The sequence below is a fragment of the Engystomops pustulosus genome, chromosome 3 (assembly GCF_040894005.1).
Source record: "Engystomops pustulosus chromosome 3, aEngPut4.maternal, whole genome shotgun sequence".
Classification (NCBI taxonomy): Eukaryota; Metazoa; Chordata; class Amphibia; order Anura; family Leptodactylidae; genus Engystomops; species Engystomops pustulosus.
Window position 1 is genome coordinate 8,394,748 of NC_092413.1, and position 25,237 is coordinate 8,419,984.

At 45.6% G+C, this 25,237-nt stretch overlaps 1 protein-coding gene across 1 annotated transcript in view; it reads right to left on the minus strand.

The window, feature by feature from the left end:
• Positions 1 to 25,237, minus strand: part of ALK (ALK receptor tyrosine kinase) — a 566,624-nt gene that overhangs the window by 129,911 nt on the left and 411,476 nt on the right. The window contains exon 5 of the mRNA XM_072139971.1: positions 25,010 to 25,137. Within this exon, the coding sequence (XP_071996072.1) occupies positions 25,010 to 25,137 (128 nt within the window). The remainder of the gene's footprint in view (positions 1 to 25,009; positions 25,138 to 25,237) is intronic.

A 25,237-nucleotide genomic window follows, 5' to 3' on the forward strand; every position in this document is an offset into this window, starting at 1 on the left:
GACATGCCCCTATTGCAACCCTGGAATATAAATCCATATATCACAGTCCTGCTGCTACTAATACCATACACAAAGTTCTGGCTACACATCTCTTCTGGGATGACAGAAAGCCCTGGCTGCAGTCTGTATGGTCACGGCTGCTGACAGGTTCCCTTTAGTCAGGGGCCCTGGCGGTGAGTGTAAGTACAGGACTGGGTGCTGATCTTGGGGGGCGGGTGGTGGGGAGTATCGGGATGTTTTCCCCGGAGTTCTCTCCCTTTGATGCGGTTTTCCTGACATGACACCGTTTTCTCCGTCTCTTTCATCCTCATCAGACGCCTGGAAGGAGCCCCATCCTCCGCCCCCGGAGCCCCATCCTCCACCCCTGGAGCCGTGCACATCCATATTTAATGCCGCGACTCCTGGAAACCCGTTTTGTTTAATGTCTCTTTATATTTCACAAGTTTTTGGTTCTTTGATGTATTAAGTGATTGGGAGAAAAATGAAATCATTAGAGAGCGGAGCGGGGGATGGGGACGGAGCAAGGAGATATATATATACCCCAGTAGTGGGGGATGGACGGCAGGACCTGGGGGGTCTCATACAGAGGTCCTTGGGTTCTATACTGTGCAGACCCTGCAAGTATGTGATGGCCCATACAACAGCACATCACTCCTCTTAAATCCTCTGTGCTGCTGGAGCCCCTGCTCCTAACTTTTAGTTTCTGACCTTAAACAAGATCAGCCATCTCGGCTCCTGGCATCCTCTGCCCTGCTGTGGGTCCTTCTCCTCCCCCATCATTATACCAGGAAGCTCCTTACTGAAATCCTCTGTGCTGCTTTTACTACTTCCATTAAGTAAATGTAAGTCAATGACCTCCCAGAAGAGCAGCAAACTCCGCTCCTGAAATCCTCTGTGCTGCAGGAAGACTCTGCTCCTGTTTTATACTTCTCATTTCTCTCCTGAAATCCTCTGTGCTGCTTGAGATTCGCCTCCTTCCACTATGTAACTGGCTGGTTTCTTACCAGATGAGCACATTCCTCTCCTGAAATCCTCTGTGCTGCTTGAGATTCGCCTCCTTCCACTATGTAACTGGCTGGTCTCTTACCAGATCAGCACATTCCTCTCCTGAAATACTCTGTGCTGCTTGAGCCTCTGCACATCTCACTATGGGTCTTTAAAGGGCATCTACCACCAGGATGAAAGACTGTATGCAAATGACCCTCATAGGTTCCATGCTCCATTAACACCTATGGAGCCCGGAGCCCATCAAGCTCATTTGCATACAAACTCTTACAAGGTCAGCACAATCCTCTCCTGAAATCCTCTGTGCTGCTTGCAGTCTTGCAGCTCCTGATGGTCAGCTCTTTGGACCAGTACTGCGCCCCTTGTTCTATAACATCCTTTGGTGTTGTAAATAAGCCCCATGATGTTTCTCCTTAGGCGTCGGGGGACCCCCCCGCTTGTGATCCCTGCGCTCCCTACATTTGTATTCCTCCCGCCGCCGCGTTATTTGTGTCCTGTCACTTTTTTTTTTCCGTACGAAACAATAGAAATGTCAGAGCGCGGGAAGTTAACGGATAAAATTCACGAGCCGCTAGCAGACTGCCGCCGCCGCCTCGTAAAGTTACGCCTCGACGAGACATCATTAGGGAGACGCAACAAATATCCCGCGCCCGCAACGCCGAGCCTCCATTATGTTTTATGGCGCTTTATTTAGATGTAGTCATTGTCCTGGCAGACGCTTTTTTACGTTTTTTTTTCATGTTTTCGGATCATCAGGACGCCACATTGTACATGATGAGCGGAACGGCGGCGGCCATATTGGAGACCTGGGGAGCGGAGGCTGCGCTTTATGGCTGCTGCAATGAATGGACAGAAGACTTCACAGGGGGATCATGGTCCGAAGCTGAGGGGTCTCATGAGAGATCTGGTAGACTTTAAGGGTCTGGGCTGCTTTTAGGTGTCTGGTCTGGGGTCTAATTAGTTAAGGGGTCGTGTCTAAGGTTTTCCATAATTGTAGGGATCTGTTGTGGGGTCTTAACCAATTTTAATGGTCTGAAGTCTGGTCTGGTCTGAGGGTGTGGATTATCGTAAGGATCTAGTGTCAGCTGTTCTGGGGTCTCACTGCTATTACAGATTAGTCTGGGGTTTAATTTTAGGGATCTGATTACTTTTCAAGGTCTGGTTTGGGGGCTGACTACATATTGGGGTCGGGTCTGGGATCTGACTACAATAAGGTTTTTTTTTTTCGTGGGTCTGAGGTCAATGTAGATAATGTGGGTCTGACAACTTTTAGGAGACTGGTATGAGGGTATGAATAATTTTGGGGATCTGGTTTGGGCGTCTGGTAAATTTTAAGGATCTGGTTTGGGGTCTGATTATGTTTGGGGGTGCAGCCTGAGCCTATTTGGGGGTCTTATTACTTTAAGAAGCTTAGTCTTGATTCATTTTAGGGGTTTGACTACTTTTACAGGTCAGGGGGCGCCATTACATGTTAGGGTGTGGTCTGGGGGTCTAGCTTATTTTACAGGACTTTTTGGGGATCTGAGGACTTTTAAGATTATTTTTAAAAGTTTTTAAGAAAGTTCGAGGTCAAATAAGTTAAAGTGGATCTGACTACTTTTAGGGGTCAGTTCTGAGGGTGTGAATAATTTTAAGGATCTGGTTTGGGGTCTGACTATTTTTAGAGTCGTAGTCTGGGGATTACTTTTAGACTTCTGTTTTGGGTTCCTATTACTTTTAGAAGTCTGGTCTCTGATTATTTTTAGGGGTGTGGGGTCTGACTACTTTTACAGGTCAGGTTGGGGTTGTGATTACATATTAGGGTGTGATTTGGGGTCTGGTTTATTTTAGGGATGGGTTCTGGAGTCTTAAGTCAAATAAGTTTAAGGGGATCTGGTTGGGGGTCTGTTTAATTTTAAGGATCTGTTTGGGGGGTCCTTATTACTTGTAGAAGTCTCCTCTGATTAATTTTCGGGGTGTGGGGGTCTTACTACTTTTACAGGTCAGGTTGGGGGTTGATTACATATTTGGGTCTGGTGACTATATTAATTTTAGGGGTCTGGTCAGGGGTGTGATAAGTTTTATCAGTGATGATCAGTTCTGTGATTTGAAATACTTATGACCCAATAGAGAGCGACTCCTATGCAAAATATGCCAAAAGCTGTTCCTCCTGGGTGGTTTTATGGGCGTTTCCCTGATGTTCAGGGGCGGGACTTAAAGTGTCCCATAATTGTTAGATCTTTATGGATCTGTATGTCATATATAAGTAACAGCAGTGAGCACTCGTTTCCAGAAAGCGATATATTTAATATGCAAACCATCTACTTTGCATGTTTGAGTTGAGATGTAAATGAGGCCGGAGTCAGCGATGTGTAAAATGCTAATTTCTGAAGTTAATATTTATAAACAGACAGATGTTTCGCTCCAGTTTCCAGATAAGTGACGGCATCGCGCTTCCAGCTGTTAGGCGAGGGATTAGCGCCGCTTATCTCATGCCAGAGATGACCGGTAACTATGAGCCGGTAACTAACAGCATCACCTGTCATCTCCAACACCGACACCAGGAGGCGATGAAGAGTCACAACCACTAAGAGATCCAGGGGGGGGGGGGGATTCTGCTGAAGATGGATTCTGCTTCTATGTGTTCAGGATCAACGTGTACTGTCAGGAACGGGAACATCCTCTGCCGTAATAGGCTGAAATACATCCGATATTTCTCATAGCACAACAAAACATGAGAGCAGCAAGCGGTATATTCTATCTATCTCCTATCTATCTCATATCTATCTATCTATCTCATATCTATCTATCTATCTATCTATCTATCTATTTATCTATCTATCTCTCATATCTATCTATCTCATATCTATATTCTATCTATCTATCTATCTATCTATCTATCTATCTATCTCATACCTATCAATCTATCTATCTCCTATCTATCTATCTATCTATCTATCTATCTATCTATTTATCTATCTATCTCTCATATCTATCTATCTACTATCTATCTATCTCATATCTATCTATCTCATATCTATCTATTTATCTCATATCTATCTATCTATCTCATATCTATCTATTTATCTATCTATCTCTCATATCTATCTATCTCAACTCCAAAGAAAAATGAGAAGTGACCCGTGTAGCAGGATAGAAGGCGAAGTGAGTGGGAGCTGCAGACAGGACAGAGAAGTGTCCTGTGTAGAAGGATAGAAGAGAAGTGAGTGGGAGCTGCAGACAGGACAGAGAAGTGTCCCCATTTAACAAGATAGAAGAGAAGTGAGTGGGAGCTGCAGACAGAACGGAGAAGTGTCCCCGTGTAGCAGGATAGAAGAGGAGTAGGAGCTGCAGACAGGACAGAGAAGTGTCCCCCGTGTAGCAGGATAGAAGAGTAGTGAGTAGGAGCTGCAGACAGGACAGAGAAGTGTCCCCCGTGTAGCAGGATAGAAGAGTAGTGTGTGGGAGCTGCAGACAGGACAGAGAAGTGTCCCCTGTGTAGCAGGATAGAAGAAAAGTGAGTGGGAGCTGCAGACAGGACAGAGAAGTGTCCTTGTGTAGCAAGATAGAAGAGAAGTGATTGGGAGCTGCAGACAGGACAGCGAATAGTCCCTGTGTAGCAGGATAGGAGAGGAGTAGGAGCTGCAGACAGGACAGAGAAGTGTCCCCGTTTAACAAGATAGAAGAGAAGTGAGTGGGAGCTGCAGACAGGACAGAGAAGTGTCCATGTGTAGCAGGATAGAAGAGGAGTAGGAGCTGCAGAGAGGACAGAAAAGTGTCCCCGTGTAGCAGGATAGAAGAGAAGTGAGTGGGAGCTGCAGACAGGACAGAGAAGTGTCCCCGTGTAGCAGGATAGAAGAGAAGTGAGTGGGAGCTGCAAACAGGACAGAGAAGTGTCCCGTGTAGCAGGATAGAAGAGAAGTGAGTGGGAGCTGCAGACAGGACAGATAAATGTCCCTGTGTAGAAGGATAGAAGAGGAGTGAGTGGGAGCTGTAGACAGGACAGAGAAGTGCCCCCGTGTAGCAGGATAGAGGAGAAGTGAGTGGGAACTGCAGACAGAACAGTCCAGTGTAGCAGGATAGAAGAGAAGTGAGTAAGAGCTGCAGACAGGACAGAGAAGTGTCCTGTGTAGCAGGATAGAAGAGAAGTGAGTGGGAGCTGCAGACAGGACAGAGAAGTGTCCCCGTGTAGCAGGATAGAAGAGAAGTGAGTGGGAGCTACAGACAGGATAGAGAAGTGTCCCGTGTAGCAGGATAGAAGAGAAGTGAGTGGGAGCTGCAGACAGGATAGAGAAGTGTCCCTGTGTAGCAGGATGACCACACTGGTGTCTGAGGGGGACACTGGCCAGAATTACAGGGGTGCAGCAGGAGACCAGCACTGGGGGATCCCCTCCAGGAGAAGCCCCTGCTGAGGAGGTCACTGGGTGCTGGGTGTCACACACCTGGGTGCTGCTGTGGGGGTCATTCTCATGCTGGGTGCGGGAGAGAAGCAGAGAGGAGCTTGTAGGAGGATCACATGAAAGAGCCCGAATCTAACATTGCGCCTAAAGTAAAGAGATTAATAAGAGGCAGGAAATCATCATCACAGATGGATGTAACTGGTGATAATTCTGGCCCTTTCAGGGCGTCATCTCTGCGCATAAAGTCTCCTCTTGTACAATGTCCGGACCACATTGTGATGTCACTGCAGGGACTAAAAGTTACAGAGATGGGAAAATTCTTGCTGAAATGAGTCTTTTCCTTTGTTATTATAATGTACATAAAATGGAGACTGATAATATTCTCAGATCTGTACAATAAGACAATAATCACTCCCAGAGATGATCCCATAGACAATGATGAAGACGTTACTTATAAAACTATTTTTCTTGTTGCATTCAGTTCATTTGGGAAGCGAAGACGTTTTTCTCCAATAATGAAAAGGGAGGTTTTTTGGGGTAATTTTTGCAACTTTTTAGCAAATTTTTAGGCGCAAAATAATGATTGACGCCGCACAAACATCTGCAGAACATTCACTCAAAACCACTAAGTGCGGGAGTTTTAATTGCACCCAAAAAAGTCACAAATTAGAGACAAATTTAATAACTGTGCAAAAAAAATTGCACAACAAAAACAGTATAAAAACTTATGATCAATGTCCCCCGATGTCTCTCTCATATCTGAGACCAGGGACTTCCGGTAAAGTCCTTGGTTTCTGAGTTACTCTGGTGGAGGGGACGTGTAGTATTTGGGTTGTCTGCTCCCTGCAGGTACGCTGGATCCATAATAACCGGTTGGATGTGCCCAGGGGTGCGCCTTCCATCACCGCGCTGCCCTGACACCGGGTGCTCCCTGGGATGTGTAATGAGGCCTTAGATAAATGTTAGGGAGCAGACGTGTGCGGGTGTGAGAGCCGCGCTCCTACAACACGGGGGCCACCGCCGCTTATACATCGCTCTCAGCTCCGGGTAATAAATCACGTGCTGAGCGCCGCTCCATCACCTACAGCCATGAGAGGAAGCAAACCGAAAGCCGTAACCTGCCCCAAATATAACCCCCTATAATATGTCAGACGCATCAATATTCTTCTGTTACAGGATTTACCAAGAGTTATACATCTCCTATCTATCTATCTCCTATCTATCTATCTATCTATCTATCTATCTATCTATCTACCTCCTATCTATCTATCTATCTATCTCATATCTATCTATCTATCTATCTATCTATCTATCTCATATCTATCTACCTCCTATCTATCTATCTATCTATCTATCTATCTATCTATCTATCTCCTATCTATCTATCTATCTATCTATCTACCTCCTATCTATCTATCTATCTATCTATCTATCTATCTATCTATCTATCTATCTCATATCTATCTATCTATCTATCTATCTCATATCTATCTACCTCCTATCTATATATCTATCTATCTATCTCCTATCTATCTATCTATCTATCTATCTATCTATCTATCTATCTATCTATCTCCTATCTATCTATCTATCTATCTCCTATCTATCTATCTATCTATCTATCTATCTATCTATCTATCTATCTATCTATCTCATATCTATCCACCTCCTATCTATCTATCTATCTATCTATCTATCTATCTATCTATCTATCTATCTATCTATCTATCTCAGATCTATCTATCTCATATCTATTTATCTATCTATCTCCTATCTATTTATCTATCTATCTCCTATCTATCTATCCATCTATCTCATCTCTTTCTATCTATCTCCTATCTATCTATCTCATATCTATCTATCTATCTCATATCTATCTCATATCTATCTATCTCCTATTTCATATCTATCCTCCTCCTATTTATCTCATATCTATCTAATATCTATCTATCTATCTATCTATATATATATATATATATATATATATATATATATATATCTCACATCTATCTATCTATCTCAGATCTATCTATCTCAGATCTATCTATCTATCTATCTATCTCACATCTAGCAAAATGAAATTCCACAGCAGCACAGTGTTTGCCAGAGTCTGTAATAATTGTTTGTACAGATGAATGAAGAACTTTCAGGTTTCTGAAAATTGCACCCAAGGATGAACCACACTAGTGGATGTCCACAATTCACTTCCTGATATTATGGCTGATATCTTCAGACTTCCCCATGATAATACACTAATAAGCAGTGTGTTTCAGGTGTACCTTCAAATACATCCACATATTCGTCTCTAATGAACTCAGATGTTGCTAATAAACCTATCCGAAGATTCCAATCTCCTATCTATCTATGCATATGCTATATATATATATATCTGCTGGTATTCAGCCTGACAAAGGTTTTGTACACATAAACATGAGAGAATCTTCCCCTGGACCTTACACTGTAGCGCGGCCGGTGTGTACATGCAACTTCTTTCTTTCTTTCTTTCTTTCTCTCTCTCTCTCTTTCTTTCTCGCCCTCTCTTTCTTCCCTCCAGTATTTGGCTCCTGTTAGATGCTGCTCTGCCCATCACCAGAAGCCTCTGTAGCGCCCCCTGGGAGCTCTCTCATTAGTGCAGCTTTTATAAATCTCTCGTCCTGTCGATATTCTCTGTGAGCGTCACATTAATTGTGTTTGATCCAAGAAATTCAGATCCAGACCCAGAAAATCTCCCAAGAAGATACAATTTTACACATCAAAGATTGTAGCTGCGATGTCTTTATGTTAATGTATTGACCGGGATCCTGCGCTCCCCCAGGAGTTATACAATGTATCCGCTATCGCACATCTTTCGGGTAATTATCTCCAGATTTTTTACAGATTTGGTAATTTCACATTATTTTCATCATACAACGGCTTAATGCTGCGTAGAATTTTCTGTAACTTCACAAATCCATGAGATTTCTGGTTTTATTCTCTAGTCACATCCAAAGCTGCAAATCCTTTTTTGACGTTCCTTAAAAGCCGTCACCTTTCACAAATCGGCAGCTCTGGATGTGACTAGAGCATAAGACGTGTGGTTACTGCATTAGCACCAACCCAAGGCAGTGCCTCTTATTAATCACTTTAGGCGCAGTTTAGGTGCAATGTTAGATCCAGGCATTTACATGTGATCCCCCTACAAGCCTCTCTGCTTTGCTCCCACACCCCAGCGTGAGAATGACCCCCACAGCATCACCCAGGTGTGTGACACGGGGGACACTTCTCTGTCCTGTCTGCAGCTCCCACACACTTCTCTTCTATCCTGCTACAGGGGACACTTCTCTGTCCTGTCTGCAGCTCCCACACACTTCTCTTCTATCCTGCTACAGGGGACACTTCTCTGTCCTGTCTGCAGCTCCCACTCACGCCTCTTCTATCCGGCTACAGGGGACACTTCTCTGTCCTGTCTGCAGCTTCCACTCACTTCTCTTCTATTCTGCTACCCGAGGAGACTTATCTGTCCTGTCTGCAAAATCCTACAAACTTCTCTGTTATTCTGCTACATGGGGACACTTCTCTGTCCTGTCCCCCCCACTCACTTCTCTTCTATCCTGCTACACGGGACACTTCTCTGTCCTGTCTGCAGCTCCCACTCACTTCTCTTTTATCCTGCTGCACAGGGACATTTCTCTGTCCTGTCCGCAGCTCCCACTCACTTCTCTTTTATCCTGCTGCACAGGGTCACTTCTCTGTCCTGTCTGCAACTCCCACTCACTTCTCTTCTATCCTGCTACACGGGGACTTCTCTGTCCTGTCTGCAGCTCCCACACACTTCTCTTCTATCCTGCTACAGGGGACACTTCTCTGTCCTGTCTGCAGCTCCCACTCACACCTCTTCTATCCTGCCACAGGGGACACTTCTCTGTCCTGTCTGCAGCTCCCACTCACACCTCTTCTATCCTGCCACAGGGGACACTTCTCTGTCCTGTCTGCAGCTTCCACTCACTTCTCTTCTATTCTGCTACCCAAGGAGACTTATCTGTCCTGTCTGCAAAATCCTAAAAACTTCTCTTTTATTCTGCTACATGGGACACTTCTCTGTCTTGTCTCCCCCCACTCACTTCTCTTCTATCCTGCTACACGGGACACTTCTCTGTCCTGTCTGCAGCTCCCACTCACTTCTCTTTTATCCTGCTGCACAGGGACACTTCTCTGTCCTGTCTGCAACTCCCAATCACTCCTCTTCCATCCTGCTAAACGGGGACACTTCTCTGTGCTGTCTGCAGCTCCCACTTCTCTTCTCTCTGGCTCTGAGCTGCTCCTTTTGCAGATTGTTTGTAAATAGAAGATCATGGACTCTAAACAGAGGCTGCAGGTAGTGTCTGTAGAGTCTGTAGTATTTGCTGCTGGGGATAAGCTGCTCTGCACAAGAGCTCAGTGCTGCTTCTCATTTTGCGCCACATACGGGCTGGAGTGTTTTTGCGCCCATTCTTGGGCCTAAATGAACAAGTCGCTAATGATAAATGATTATTAGGAGCAGCAACACATCCGAATTGGTCGGATAAATGAGGAGACCTGGTTATTTTTGCTCCGCTGCTAGTCTGGTGTTTAGTCGCCAAACTGGCGCAAAAACAGTGCCACAGTATTAAAAGGCGCAAAAACAACTGAAAAAACAAGTGATACATCCCGGCCTGAGTTCTAAGATTGTTTTCCAATAAATATTTTTAGGTTCTACCTGAATCACTTGGTTATTGTATCATAATGGAGATAGAAACCCTTAGTATTACTGTAAATGTATCACATGTTTGTGGGAGTCTGAGTCAGATTTAAGGAAATTGAGGAGTTGAATTCGGAAGTTTGACTTCCTGCCTCCACATGTAATAAAGATACAATGTTTTGTATCCCATCGTTAACCTTTACTACGCCAATCTCTAGTGAAGTCATTTGGAGGATCAAGGGGACCCAAAATATATGTTATTGATGATGTCATAGCACCCGCACAACCCCCGGCACCTAGAGGCGCTGTGTATAAAGGGGTCTTCCCTTTACTGGCTTAGTTTTCGGACTTTCATCTCACCTTCTACGAACCATCATTTATAGACATTTCCAGCCACATATATAAGGGCTTGTTTTTTTGTGGGGTGACTAGTATTCTTATTTGGCAGCATTTTATATACAGGCAGTCCCTGGGTTACATACATGATAGGATCCACCGTTTTGTAAGTCGAAACTGTATATTTTATAATTGTAGTTTCTTTAAATATTTTTTTCTTAATACATCAGAGCTGTGCGAGGCTTTGATTTTTTGCACAGTGATCTCTAGTTTTAACTGGCAGCATTTTGGGGGTTACATAAAAGGAATGGATGGTTTTGTAAGCAGGTGATGTTACTGCAGCCCAGTTCCTATTCACGTGCATGGGAGCCGAGCTGCAGTACCCTGGCCTGGCCACCACACAGGTAGCGGAGCTGTTTGCCCATTTGTTCCTTATGATGCTTCTGATGCAGGAGTCGGCTGATTGGCGAGTGTCCCCCACCCATCCCTTAGCTGTGCCCCACCACCCCCACAGCCCGTGTGTGACTCCTTGCCCGACCACTTTAAATAATTCCTAAGAATATCTTCCGCACACCGGTGCCTATAATGAGGGCAGTTTGTCAGTGTCAGCACTAAACCGCTTGGCAAACAACGATGCCAGGTAATTTAGTGTTGATGAACTTTCCATAAAGAAGACGGATCCAAACCATTGCAGGACGCAGCACGTATAATACTGATATAATACTGCCAGATAGGAGACCATGGAACAATATTATCCATATCTATCTATCTATCTATCTATCTATCTATCTATCTATCTATCTATCTATGACCGGGGTCATAGATTAATGTATTACAAAAGGGTCTATCATTTAGCCCTTGGTCTTACACCAATTAGTTTGAATTGGAAATGGATGTTTGCAAACTTGTACGCAGTATTAAACTCAAACACTGGTTCCATAATCGTGCAACAGTAGCCTCTAACACAGAAGGGGCCCCTGACCCCATTGAGGGGATCCTTAACCCCAAACAGTTTGGTTTACATAACAAGAGCAATTTCACCCCCCCTTCAGAGGTACCAGCCATTGAGGCTTTCTCCACAGCTGTCAAACATGACATACATTGTCTACGTCAGAAACAACAGAACACTTTGACACATCACAATATGACCAGTTCAGAAATCGCGGCGCTCAGGGGCCTTGCCCATGACGACGACATCGTCATAAAACCCGCGGACAAGGGTGGTGCTGTCGTCGTCATGGACAAGGCCCAATACGTGTCTGAGATCCGTCGCCAGCTAGCTGATGTATCCACTTACAAACAGGTCTCTACAGACCCCAAGTTCGAGTTAGCACGAAGGATCAGAAATATCCTTGATGAGGCTCTACATTCAGGCATTATTAGCGAAGAGCTACATAAATACCTATGGATCAATGATCCGGTGACCCCGGTCATTTATGTCCTGCCTAAAATCCATAAAAACCTAGAAAATCCCCCCGGACGCCCGATAGTATCGGGGAATGATTCCATCTTTTCACACATCACTGTCTTTTTGGACCGGGTACTCAGGGATTTTGCAGTGAACAGTCGCTCATACATTCAAGATACATCGGATTTTCTATGTAAATTACAGGATACTCAATTGGAAGACACCCCTTCCATCATTTTAGCCTCATTTGATGTTGTATCCTTGTATACATCTATCAATCACGAACTTGGCCTCAGAGTAGTGGAAAAATGCCTAAGACAGTCGCACTTTAATGAACAAGAAATGTTGTTTATTCTGGAGTTACTCAAAATGGTTTTATTTAACAACTATTTTCTGTTTGGAGAGGACTTTTTTATCCAACAGAAAGGGGTTGCCATGGGGGCTAGCATGGCCCCTTGTTATGCAAATATTGTCATGGCTGCCCTGGAGGAGGAGAACGTCTATGTGTCCCACCACTTCCAACACGTCCGGAGGTGGTGGCGATATATAGACGACATATTCCTCCTCTGGACAGCCCCACTCAACAATCTCGTTGAATTCCATGAATTTCTAAACACCATTGACCAAGACATAAAATTCACACTAGTCCACTCTACTGAGAGGATTCAGTTTTTGGATGTACAAGTCATACTCACTGACAATAAGATTACCACGGACCTTTACACGAAACCTACGGACAGGAATACCCTCTTACGGTATGAGAGTAGTCACCCACGTCCCATGCTGGATTCCCTCCCTCTCAGTCAGTTTTTACGGGTAAAAAGAATCTCCTCTGATGATGACAAGTATCAGAGGAATATAAAACAAATGGTCACTAAATTCCAACAAAGAGGTTACCCCAGACGCGTCATCAACAGAAACCTGATTACCGCGCTAAACAAAGACAGAGATTCTCTTCTATTGCCCGCTAAAAAGAAGACAGGGACCCCTAGAATCCCATTTGTGTCCACGTTCAGCGATAACAGCACACTGGTCTCAGACACAATACGCAAACACTGGCGAATATTGGCCAGTGATCCCTCCGGCGTCCCAGAGTTCAAAAACCCTCCGCTCCTCTCGTACAGACGGTCCAAAAACATTAGGGACTGTCTGGTAAAATCAGATGTTGGCCCCTTGAGGAGAACTATACAAAAAACTCTAACTGGCATACCTAGAGTTGGCAGTTTCCCTTGTCGCACATGTATCAATTGCGCTTATATTATCAAAGGGAACACGTTCACACACAAGGACGTCACTTACAAAATTAAGCATTATCTAGACTGCAACAGTGATTTTGTAGTATATAAGCTATCATGCCCATGCAATCTGATTTACGTGGGTGAAACCACCCTTGACCTGAAAACTAGGTTAACCCAACACAGGTATACCATTCGGAAAAAGAGACTGGATCTACCAGTCAGTAGACATTTTACTGACAAAGGTCATAAAGAATCTGACCTGAAATGTCAAATCATTGATCGCATCCCCCCCCTCAGGAGAGGGGGCAATAGGGAATATATACTTAGGAAAAAAGAACTGGAGTGGATACACCGCTTACAATCACTACAACCCCAGGGTCTAAATATTGAATTCAACCTTACCTCCATCATATAATGTGCTTATGTTAACAGGTTGGTGCTCACTTGTACACTCCGCCATAACATTCCTGGCTCCTCTGAAAGTAATAAGTGTACCAATGTAGGAGATATCTCCCTCCTGTTTTTACTGTACTAATCTTACAACTTTCGTTTGTTTTGCTCTAGATCCTCCTATGGCTGGACCCAAAGACCCCATACGTCGGCAAAAACTCTTGGCTATTCAAATTAGTGTTGGCTACAACCGAAACTCCCTCCCGGAACCATAGCGACCTCTCTTCTTTATTCTCCACTTCTTTCTCCTCTCTTATCTTTGTCCGCATATAGTGAGAACCGTGGGACGAGAAGGAGACACCCACGGAACTACAGACTTGTGGCTCTGAGGTGCTCCATTAGCCCCCGTGTTAACACACTGTTCACACAGTGTGTGTCCGGTTCTCACTGCGGCTTTCAATCGGACAAGCTCTTGTCCCCCTCCCTGACAGGGACCGATGGGACGATAAGAGGGCACATGTAGATCTGCTACTTCGCGGATCCGCAATGGCCCACTTGCCCCACAAACTACACACTGTTCTTACAGTATGTATCCGGTCCCCAAATCTTTCAATTGCTTCAATAAAATACTTACCTTTACATCCTTCTTCTGGTTCCCTCAACCAATATGGCCGCTGAGCCTCAGGCAATGCCGTGCGCATGCGCGGCTGACTAGCGATCAGGTGACACACCTGACTTCCGGTCTTAACCGGATATGACACAAGAGGCGCTGTTTTCCCGGGCTCGGTACGTTTCCATAGTAGCTACCTTCTAATCTACATGAATTTGATCAATGGCGATGGGGCGGTCCTATACTAGCAGCGAACTACTATTGCTTTTAAAATGCACTATATGCACAATTTTCACTGTAGCACTTGCACTTTATCTGTTAATATTGATCTACTATGTATCACATTAATGTATACTGAAAATTGTCTTTGTATCTAATTATTGCACAAACAATTGTTTGACCAATCAGGATGTGGGTTGGTCCATATATAGAAACACTGGTCACTATGTTGTATGCTTGAAAAAGGTGGATACACCGAAACGTCGCATCTGAAATAAAAGATCACCCTGATTTATTCTACCTACTGGAGTGCTGCTGCCTTCCTTGTATATCTATCTATCTATATATCTATCTATCTCCTATCTATCTATCTATCTATCTATCTATCTATCTATCTATCTATCTATCTATCTATCTATCTATCTATCTCTATCTCCTATCTATCTATCTATCTATCTATCTATCTATCTATCTATCTCCTATCTATCTATCTATCTATCTATCTCCTATCTATCTATCTATCTCCTATCTATCTATCTCCTATCTATCTATCTATCTATCTATCTATCTATCTATCTATCTATCTATATCTATCTCCTATCTATCTCCTATCTATCTATCTATCTATCTATCTATCTATCTATCTATCTATCTATCTATCTCTATCTCCTATCTATCTATCTATCTATCTATCTATCTATCTATCTATCTATCTATCTATCTATCTATCTATCTATCTATCTATCTATCTATATCTATCTCCTATCTATCTCCTATCTATCTATCTATCTATCTATCTCTATCTCCTATCTATCTATCTATCTATCTATCTATCTATCTATCTATCTATCTATCTATCTATCTATATCTATCTCCTATCTATCTATCTATCTCCTATCTATCTATCTCCTATCTATCTATCTATCTATCTATCTATCTATCTATCTATCTATATCTATCTCCTATCTATCTCCTATCTATCTATCTATCTATCTATCTATCTATCTATCTATCTATCTATCTCCTATCTATCTATCTATCTATCTATCTATCTCCTATCTATCTATCTATCTCCTATCTATCTATCTCCTATCTATCTCCTATCTATCTATCTATCTATCTATCTATCTATCTATCTATCTATCTATCTATATCTATCTCCTATCTATCTATCTATCTCCTATCTATCTATCTCCTATCTATCTATCTATCTATCTATCTATCTATATCTATCTCCTATCTATCTCTATCTCCTATCTATCTATCTATCTATCTATCTATCTATCTATCTATCTATCTATCTATCTATATCTATCTCCTATCTATCTCCTATCTATCTATCTATCTATCTATCTATCTATCTATCTATCTATCTATCTATCTATCTATATCTATCTCCTATCTATCTCCTATCTATCTATCTATCTATCTATCTATCTATCTATCTATCTCATATCTATCTATCTCATATCTATCTATCTATCTATCTATCTATCTCCTATCTATCTCCTATCTATCTATCTATCTATCTATCTATCTCCTATCTATCTCCTATCTATCTATCTATCTATCTATCTATCTCCTATCTATCTCATATCTATCTCTCTCTCTCTCTCTCTCTCTCTCTCTCTCATACCGGGGTCAGCTCAGATATTGTGACACATTAATCATCTCTTTCCCATGCGCCTCAGACACTTCTAGAACAATGCAGCGGATCTCCCCCTACACATCGGCTCATTGTACTGTCTGCAGATGAAACATTGCCCCCCAGGACATGGGTGGTCATGGCCCCCCGCTCTGTGACTGGGGGTCTGTTTGTACTTCTATTAGTTAAACACATTGAATAATGTGTAGGGAGTGGATAATCTTTCTACAAGTAGTCCTGCTGTATTATATAGAAGAGGATCCGGGCAATGCAGACCCCCAGCCCTCGTCTTAATAGACCCTTCTCATAGGAGTCATTTACAGAGACATGCAATGTGGAAGGAAAGAGCCCCCACAGCATAGAGCCCCCACACAGGCCCCCTAAGAATAGAGCCCCACAGCATAGAGCCCTGCACACACAGGCCCCCTAAGAATAGAGCCCCCACAGCATAGAACCCTGCACACACAGGCCCCCTAAGAATAGAGCCCCCACAGCATAGAGCCCCCACACAGGCCCCCTGAGAATAGAGCCCCCACAGCATAGAGCCCCCCACACAGGCCCCCTAAGAATAGAGCCCCCACAGCATAGAGCCCCCCACACAGGCCCCCTAAGAATAGAGCCCCCACAGCATAGAGCCCGGCACACACAGGCCCCTCAAGAATAGAGACCCCACAGCATAGAGCCCCCCACACAGGCCCCCTAAGAATAGAGCCCCCACAGCATAGAGCCCGGCACACACAGGCCCCCTAAGAATAGAGCCCCCACAGTATAGAGCCCCCCACACAGGCCCCCTAAGAATAGAGCCCCCACAGCATAGAGCCCTGCGCACACAGGCCCCCTAAGAATAGAGCCCCCACAGCATAGAGCCCGGCACACACAGGCCCCTCAAGAATAGAGACCCCACAGCATAGAGCCCCCCACACAGGCCCCCTAAGAATAGAGCCCCCACAGCATAGAGCCCGGCACACACAGGCCCCCTAAGAATAGAGCCCCCACAGCATAGAGCCCCCCACACAGGCCCCCTAAGAATAGAGCCCCCACAGCATAGAGCCCTGCGCACACAGGCCCCCTAAGGATAGAGCCCCCACAGCATAGAGTCCTGCACACACAGGCCCCCTAAGAATAGAGCCCCCACAGCATAGAGCCCCCCACACAGGCCCCCTAAGAATAGGGCCCCCACAGCATAGAGCCCTGCGCACACAGGCCCCCTAAGAATAGAGCCCCCACAGTATAGAGCCCCCCACACAGGCCCCCTAAGAATAGAGCCCCCACAGCATAGAGCCCCCACACACAGGCCCCCTAAGAATAGAGCCCCCACAGCATAGAGCCCCCACACACAGGCCCCCTAAGAATAGAGCCCCCACAGCATAGAGCCCCCCACACAGGCCCCCTAAGAATAGAGCCCCCCACACAGGCCCCCTAAGAATAGAGCCCCCACAGCATAGAGCCCCCCACACAGGCCCCCTAAGAATAGAGCCCCCACAGCATAGAGCCCCCCACACAGGCCCCCTAAGAATAGAGCCCCCACAGCATAGAGCCCGGCACACACAGGCCCCCTAAGAATAGAGCCCCCACAGCATAGAGCCCCCACACACAGGCCTCTCAAGAATAGAGCCCCCACAACATAGAGCCCCCCCATACACAGGCTCCCCAAGAATAGAGCCCCTCAGCACAAATTGTATCAGCATAGAGCCCCCCACACACAGGTTCCCAAGTATAGAGCTTAGAGCCCCTCACAAATTCTACAAGGCACAGAGCCCAGGCATGGGATGGTTAATCTGGCGGCTCCGGATGATGATATTCCCGACTGCGGAGCCAAAAGAAACTTCAGATGCAGCCGGTGCCGAGCGTCTAATGAACTTTCACACGCAGGGCACTTCCACATCTCTGGCACCTCCCGGTGGCGCGGTGCCCGGTGCTGGCACAGAGAGACGTCATTAAGAGGAGGCCGCAGCCAAATGTCATAAACTTACAGGAGCCGCGTCCACCGTCCACCAGGGCAACAGGGACGTCTTATAGGATAGCGGACATATCCGTGATGCAGGAGTGTCCTGAGACGACCCCAGGAACGGGGCAGGGAGGTGCCTTTAATACCGCGCCATGGACAGAGTTACCCTTTAAGTATAAGCATTTACCCACGGATGCCACAAACCTGCTGCAGGGATATCAACAAAAGACAAGACGATGGTGAGGCCCATGTGTCCTGGTGGGGTGGAGGATATACCTGCCCTTCATACATCACAGTAGAACTTATTCACCTCTATGTGTGCAACTGCCCAGAACCCTATATGACAGGTGACTGCGCCCCTAATGCTGCCCCCATCTTGCTGCGGATGGTGTTGCCTGAGGCAAGAGGCTCAACTCGCTTAATGGCTGGTGCATAGCTGCTCATAGTCCTACTTCTCAGATCAGACGCCATCTTGACTTGTAGATTATTCTTTCTATGTAATTTCCTTTCAATATCATGATGCCTCATCACAGCATCACATGGGCAGCTAGCGTTACCTGCCTGCAGAGAGGACATGGCCTTCTTTTTATATACTATAAATGTAATCCAAGCTCATTACATTATAACTGTGTGACAGAAGCCTATCCAGCATCCCACAGTAGCTGTGATAGGAGTCTAGGGATAAGGGAAATCCCTGCTACCCAAGAGATGGATGTTGTGCTGCTGGTGCAGCAGAGCCCATCTGGCTTTATAGGAGATTCTTAGCAGCATAGCTGATTGCTGTTATATACCGACGCTCCTAAAAGCCACCGGCACAGCCAATCTACATCCCTCCGAGCCTCAAAGGAAGGAGTTATTGCCAAGCTGTGGTTTTGCTGCTGTTACAAGCTAATAAAAGGCCTTATGCTACCACCACAGGCCTCCCACATAACATCACCCGAGATAGACACCTATCACAGGATTGTACTGAGGGCATGTAATCACACTGCTGTGATCTGTGCTCTCTGCAGCCAGTGTTAGTTTTTTTCCCTTGTGAGATACTGTTATCTTTATGTTGTTAGTAGCAGCAGGACTGTGAAATATGGATTTACACTCCAGGATTGTAGCTTCTCGAAGTGCACTGCGGGTAGGAACTCACACTGCTATGCTTATGTCTATGTGCCCTAAACTGTTCCACTGTGGATTTGAGGAATCTTATTTTGCACACAGAGTTGAGATGCTATGGAGCAGTCACGTTCAGAAAGCACAGAGCACAGCAGTGTGAGGACACCCACAGTGCACTTATAGAAGCAACAATCCTGGAATATCAATCCATATATCACTAACAATACACTCAAGGGTCTGATTACACATTTCTCCAGGGATTGTACAGAACACTGGCTGCAGAGAATACAGAGCACAGCAGTGTCAGGACACCCTTCCAGTACAAACCTGGAATATAAATCCATATATCATAGTACTGCTGCTACTAACAACATATCCAACAGTCTGAATACACAGAGGTCTGATTACAAATCTCTCCAGGGACAATACCTAACACTGACTGCACAGGACACAGAGCACAGCAGTGTGAGGAAACATCCCCAGTACAACCCTGGAATATAAATTCATATATCACAGTCCTGCTTCTACTAACAACATACGCAAAGGTCTGATTACACACCTCTCCAGGGACAGTACATAACACTGGCTGCAGAAAGCACAGAGCACAGCAGTGTGAGGTCTGATCACACATCTCTCCAGGGACAATACATAACACAGGGCTGCAGGTAGCACAGAGCACAGCAGTGTGAGGTCTGATTACACATCTCTCCAGGGACAATACATAACACTGGCTGCAGAGAGCACAGAGCACAGCAGTGTGAGGTCTGATTACACATCTCTCCAGGGACAATACATAACACAGGGCTGCAGGTAGCACAGAGCACAGCAGTGTGAGGTCTGATTACACATCTCTCCAGGGACAATACATAACACTGGCTGCAGAGAGCACAGAGCACAGCAGTGTGAGGTCTGATCACACATCTCTCCAGGGACAATACATAACACAGGGCTGCAGGTAGCACAGAGCACAGCAGTGTGAGGTCTGATTACACATCTCTCCAGGGACAATACATAACACTGGCTGCAGAGAGCACAGAGCACAGCAGTGTGAGGTCTGATTACACATCTCTCAAGGACAGTACATAACACTGGCTGCAGAGAGCACAGAGTACAGCAGTGTGAGGTCTGATTACACATCTCTCCAGGGACAATACCTAACACTGGCTGCAGAGAGCACAGAGCACAGCAGTGTGAGGTCTGATTACACATCTCTCCAGGGACAATACCTAACACTGGCTGCAGAGAGCACAGAGCACAGCAGTGTGAGGTCTGATTACACATCTCTACAGGGACAGTACATAACACTGGCTGCAGAGAACACAGAGCACAGCAGTGTGAGGTCTGATTACACATCTCTCCAGGGACAATACATAACACTGGCTGCAGAGAGCACAGAGCACAGCAGTGTGAGGTCTGATTACACATCTCTCCAGGGACACTACATAACACTGGCTGCAGAGAGCACAGAGCACAGCAGTGTGAGGTCTCATTACACATCTCTCCAGGGACAATACATAACACTGGCTGCTGAGAGCACAGAGCACAGCAGTGTGAGGTCTGATTACACATCTCTACAGGGACAGTACATAACACTGGCTGCAGAGAACACAGAGCACAGCAGTGTGAGGTCTGATTACACATCTCTCCAGGGACAATACATAACACTGGCTGCAGAGAGCACAGAGCACAGCAGTGTGAGGTCTGATTACACATCTCTCCAGGGACAGTACATAACACTGGGGGCAGCATGTATGGTCGGACCTGCTGACAGGTTCCCTTTAGCACAATAACTGATTCTATTGCTCTAAGTCGTAAATGAAGTGAATGGGAATATTGCGCTGGTCACCATGACAGCCGCTTCCCGCTCGCTGCTGCCGCCTCTCATTCTCTTTGTTTGGTTATTTCATAATGAATTAAAATCTGTTCCCCAAATATTGTAATAATAAAGAAGCTGCAGACAGCGGAGATGTGGGAGCGGAGCGCCTCCTCCAGGGCGCACATCACGGCAGGATTGTCCTGGGGACACGCGGTGACTAATCTTTTCATTTTACAGAAAACATAAAAACTTTCCTTAGGCAACAAGATTTCCAGTGAATCCGACGCGTTTTGCATATTAAGATCCTGCAGCAGCGGAATCTCCATTATGGGAGAGGAGAGCGGCGGACGCTTCCTGGTACGTGCCGGGCACCCAAGAAGCTCGTCCGACACAGCGACGGCCATGTCCTACCGGAATACGAGGCAGGACTGACACATTGGTGCTCATTTACAGTCCTGTGGATCGCACTTTCGTCGGATTTTAGAAATTTTCGAGATTCGCTCCGCTGTGACAGGTATTTAGAAGGGGATTGTGTCGCACGCAATCTGAATTTGGCGCAGCTGCGCCGCTTTTATGTGACAGAAATTGGGGCATGTGCCGTCGAACGATACAACTGATTTGTACTGAGCGCAGGATTTAAGATTCAAATTGTGTCGCAAGATCAAGCACTCACATGCACCAGGAAGAAAAAGGTGAACTCCGGGGACCTGAGCGGGGAACCGACACATGCAGGATATCGGGCGCAGGATCTTAGTGACTCCCCGCACAGCGCATTATACACGGACACTGCACTTATATGCACCAGGAAGAAGAAGGTGAACTCCGGGACCTGAGCGGGGAAGCGACACATGGAGGGTATCGGGCTCACGATCTTAGTGAATCCCGGCACAAGGCATTATACACGGACAATGCACTTTCGGGAACTCCGTCGGACGGGGCCCAATGCGGCACATTTACTTGTTCCTGCTGTGCCGTGATTCACTAAGATCGTGCGCCTGATATCCTGCATGTGTCGGTTCCCCGCTCAGGTCCCTGGAGTTCACCTTATTCTTCCTGGTGCATGTAAGTGCATTGTCCGTGTATAATGTGCTGTGCCGTGATTCACTAAGATCGTGCGCCTGATATCCTGCATGTGTCGGTTCCCCGCTCAGGTCCCTGGAGTTCACCTTATTCTTCCTGGTGCATGTAAGTGCATTGTCCGTGTATAATGTGCTGTGCGGGGAGTCATTAAGATCGTGCGCCCGATATCCTGCATGTGTCGCTTCCCCGCTCAGGTCCCCGGAGTTCACCTTCTTCTTCCTGGTGTATGTAAGTGCATTGTCCATGTATAATGCGCTGTGCGGGGAGTCACTAAGATCCTGCGCCCGATATCCTGCATGTGTCACTTCACCGCTCAGGTCCCTGGAGTTCAGCTTCTTCTTCCTGGTGCATGTAAGTGCATTGTCCGTGTATAATGTGCTGTGCGGGGAGTCACTAAGATCCTGCCCCCGATATCCTGCATGTGTCGCTTCCCCGCTCAGGTCCCCGGAGTTCACCTTCTTCTTCCCGGTGCATGTAAGTGCTTGATCTTGCAACACAATTTGAATATTAAATTCTGCACTCAGTCTGAATCAGTCAGATCGCCCGACAGCCCACCCCCTGATTTCTGTCGCATGAAAGCAGCACAGCTGCGCCAAAATTCGATCACGTGCGACACAATCCCCTTCTTAACCCCTGTCACAGCGGTGCAAATCCCAAAAACCGTGTGCAGTCCAACAGAAATGCAATCCGCGGACCCTTAGTAAATAAGCCCCTTTGTTCCAGTATACAGCACCTCTATGGATACACATGTAACCACTCAGTATTGGAAAGCTCCGAGGTTCTCATAGGAAAAACAAAATAACAACTCCCTACGGAAAGCTCCTTATATTGGATGGGAAGAGGAGTGGACGTACACCTGGCATCATGTGACCTAGAAATCCAAACACCCACCTCCTGAGCACTGGGGGTAAGGGGCTACACAAGAGGGGTCACTATTAGTTGTTATGGCACATCAGGGGGGTTTATAACTGGGAAGGCCGCAATAGGGGGCCACAAGTTTGGAGGGTACATGAAGGTGTGTGATATATTGTGGGGGGCCATTAAGAGGGGTTTTACACAATTTGGGTGCACAAAGGGGTTGGATAAGGGCTGGTTGGGAGGCAAAGGGCAATACCATACTACATACATAGTATGGGGTGAGGAGACCCCCGGCTACCTCCCCCCGAGCCACGTCCAGGACTACAGAGACGACTCTATAAAGCCGATCCCTCCAGGCCAAACATTTACAGTGAGCGAGGAGACGCAGAAGACGAGCGGCGGGTGATTTATCTGCGGCGGCGCCACGTCACATTTATATCCACTCTCATGGAGGATGATTCATTGGATGAGCTGAATCCGGAGTATCCGGCTAGGAAATACAGAATGAGTGAAATATGGGACTGGATAGAGGAGAGGAGACACAAGGTCACAGCAGGCGGCACCCATCAGGATCATCTCTAAGATCCAGAGGAGGAAAGTGGAGGCTGAAGACCAGTCCAAGGGATTGGACCAGGAAAGATGCCAATTGTTTTTGGAATTGTGACGATTTTGATACCTGGTAGCTGTGTGACTGCTCTAGGGAATGTAGTCGTAGTCAGGTGCCACCAAAGTAGATTCAAAAATGTATCTGCTAAGTTGCCACTGTTTGGGGTAAAATTCACCCTCTATTTGATCTTCTTTGAGAAGGGAATAGTACGGTATATGTTACAATTCACAGCTTGGAGAAGGGCGATAGATATTGGTAAGTCCTGGGCTGGGTGGTCGCAGGTCGTAGATAATCAGCTCCATTACTGTCACTAATTTAATGTTCTCCTTCGTGCAAGTCCCAAATAAGACCAAACCAGTCACAGGATAAGGATAAAAGCTGCAGCCTACGCCAATTTTATCAAGTCCACCGGATAATTACCCCCCCCCCCCCCGCGCTTATATACAAGTGTCACAAAAACACGTTACACAACAAAATGTTATGAGAATATGCAAAAAAAAACAAACCACGGCCAGCGTAAGGGGCAGGATCACACATTCAATTCATGAATTTAAAAATCTACTTGTAACCAAGGTCCAATACAAACACATTAATGATATACAGCAGCTCTCTCTGCCCCTCTCACAGCACAAATTCCCAGCACAGTATATACTGAAGGTAGGTGCTTGAGAATTTTTGGAATAACACTGGTGTATAAGATAGAGTTTTACTTGTCAATAACATTGATAACTAAAACTGTAACTTATACACTAAAGGTCCAGTTCAATTCCAAAAAATTCTCCCTCTGCCCCTCTCACAGCAGAAGATCACAGTAAAAGTGGTAATTTGAATAGGACGCTGTAAGGTGATTGACAGTGAAGTGAAACCACTTAAAGAAAACTAAGAAATTTCCTTCTATTACTAAATTCCAAAAATACATAAATAATCCTGAAAAAAATGCATAAAATCTCTCTTTCCCTCTCTCACAGCATAAAATCACAGCACGTTGTTGGCAGTAGGCAGCTACATTTTAAAGAAGGTAAAAGGTGGTATATAGTTTGATGGTGCTATGAGCCGTCATATAGACAACTGGTGTAAACAAAACCGTATTTCAATGGCCAATAGGGACCGTATACGGCCAAATCTAAATCTGAGACTGAATTCTGCCCCCGGAGCAGAACTCCGAGCCTCATAGTTATCTATAAATGATACAACATTGCTGTACAGATAACATAATTGCAGAACAGAGCAAGCACTTACAGCAGCAGAGATAACTATCATGCCTGGAGTTCTGCTCCTGAATTCAGTTCCTGAAATATGGCCACACTGCGCTCCCTATTCCTGGAATGGTTTATGGCCATGTGAATAAGCCCCAAGATTTTAAGTTCTATAGTCAAGATGCACTGCAAACATACCAGCTATACAGAAAATAGAAGAAAGTCAAAGCAGCTCTCTCTGTCCCTCTCGCAGCAGGAAATCACAGCACAATTTATGCTTATCTGGTTTTTAAGCAGGTAATGTCACCAAATGTTTCCATTTTGATTGAGAAACACATTTTTACACACAAAATAACAAATATGGAACAAATGTATCTAAAAAGTATCAGAGAAAATAATGTGTATGAAGATATAAAATATGGAAAAATGCCACAGATATCAGACACCAGTCCTGTGTGTGAAGGAGTCAGTTACCTCTAGTGCAGTTCTTCATGGTGAAGGAATCCACGGCTGCCACGCTCGGCCCCCTCTCATCCACGTAATCCACAGATATCCGGAAAGGCTTCACCCTGTATCCCACGGGTCCTCCAATGGTCACCCATCTGTGATCAGTAGATATCAGGAAAAGAGAGAAGAGGGAGAGGCTCATGAGAAGGCAGGTAAGTGTACACCCCCGGGACCACCGAGCCACCATGATGGCAG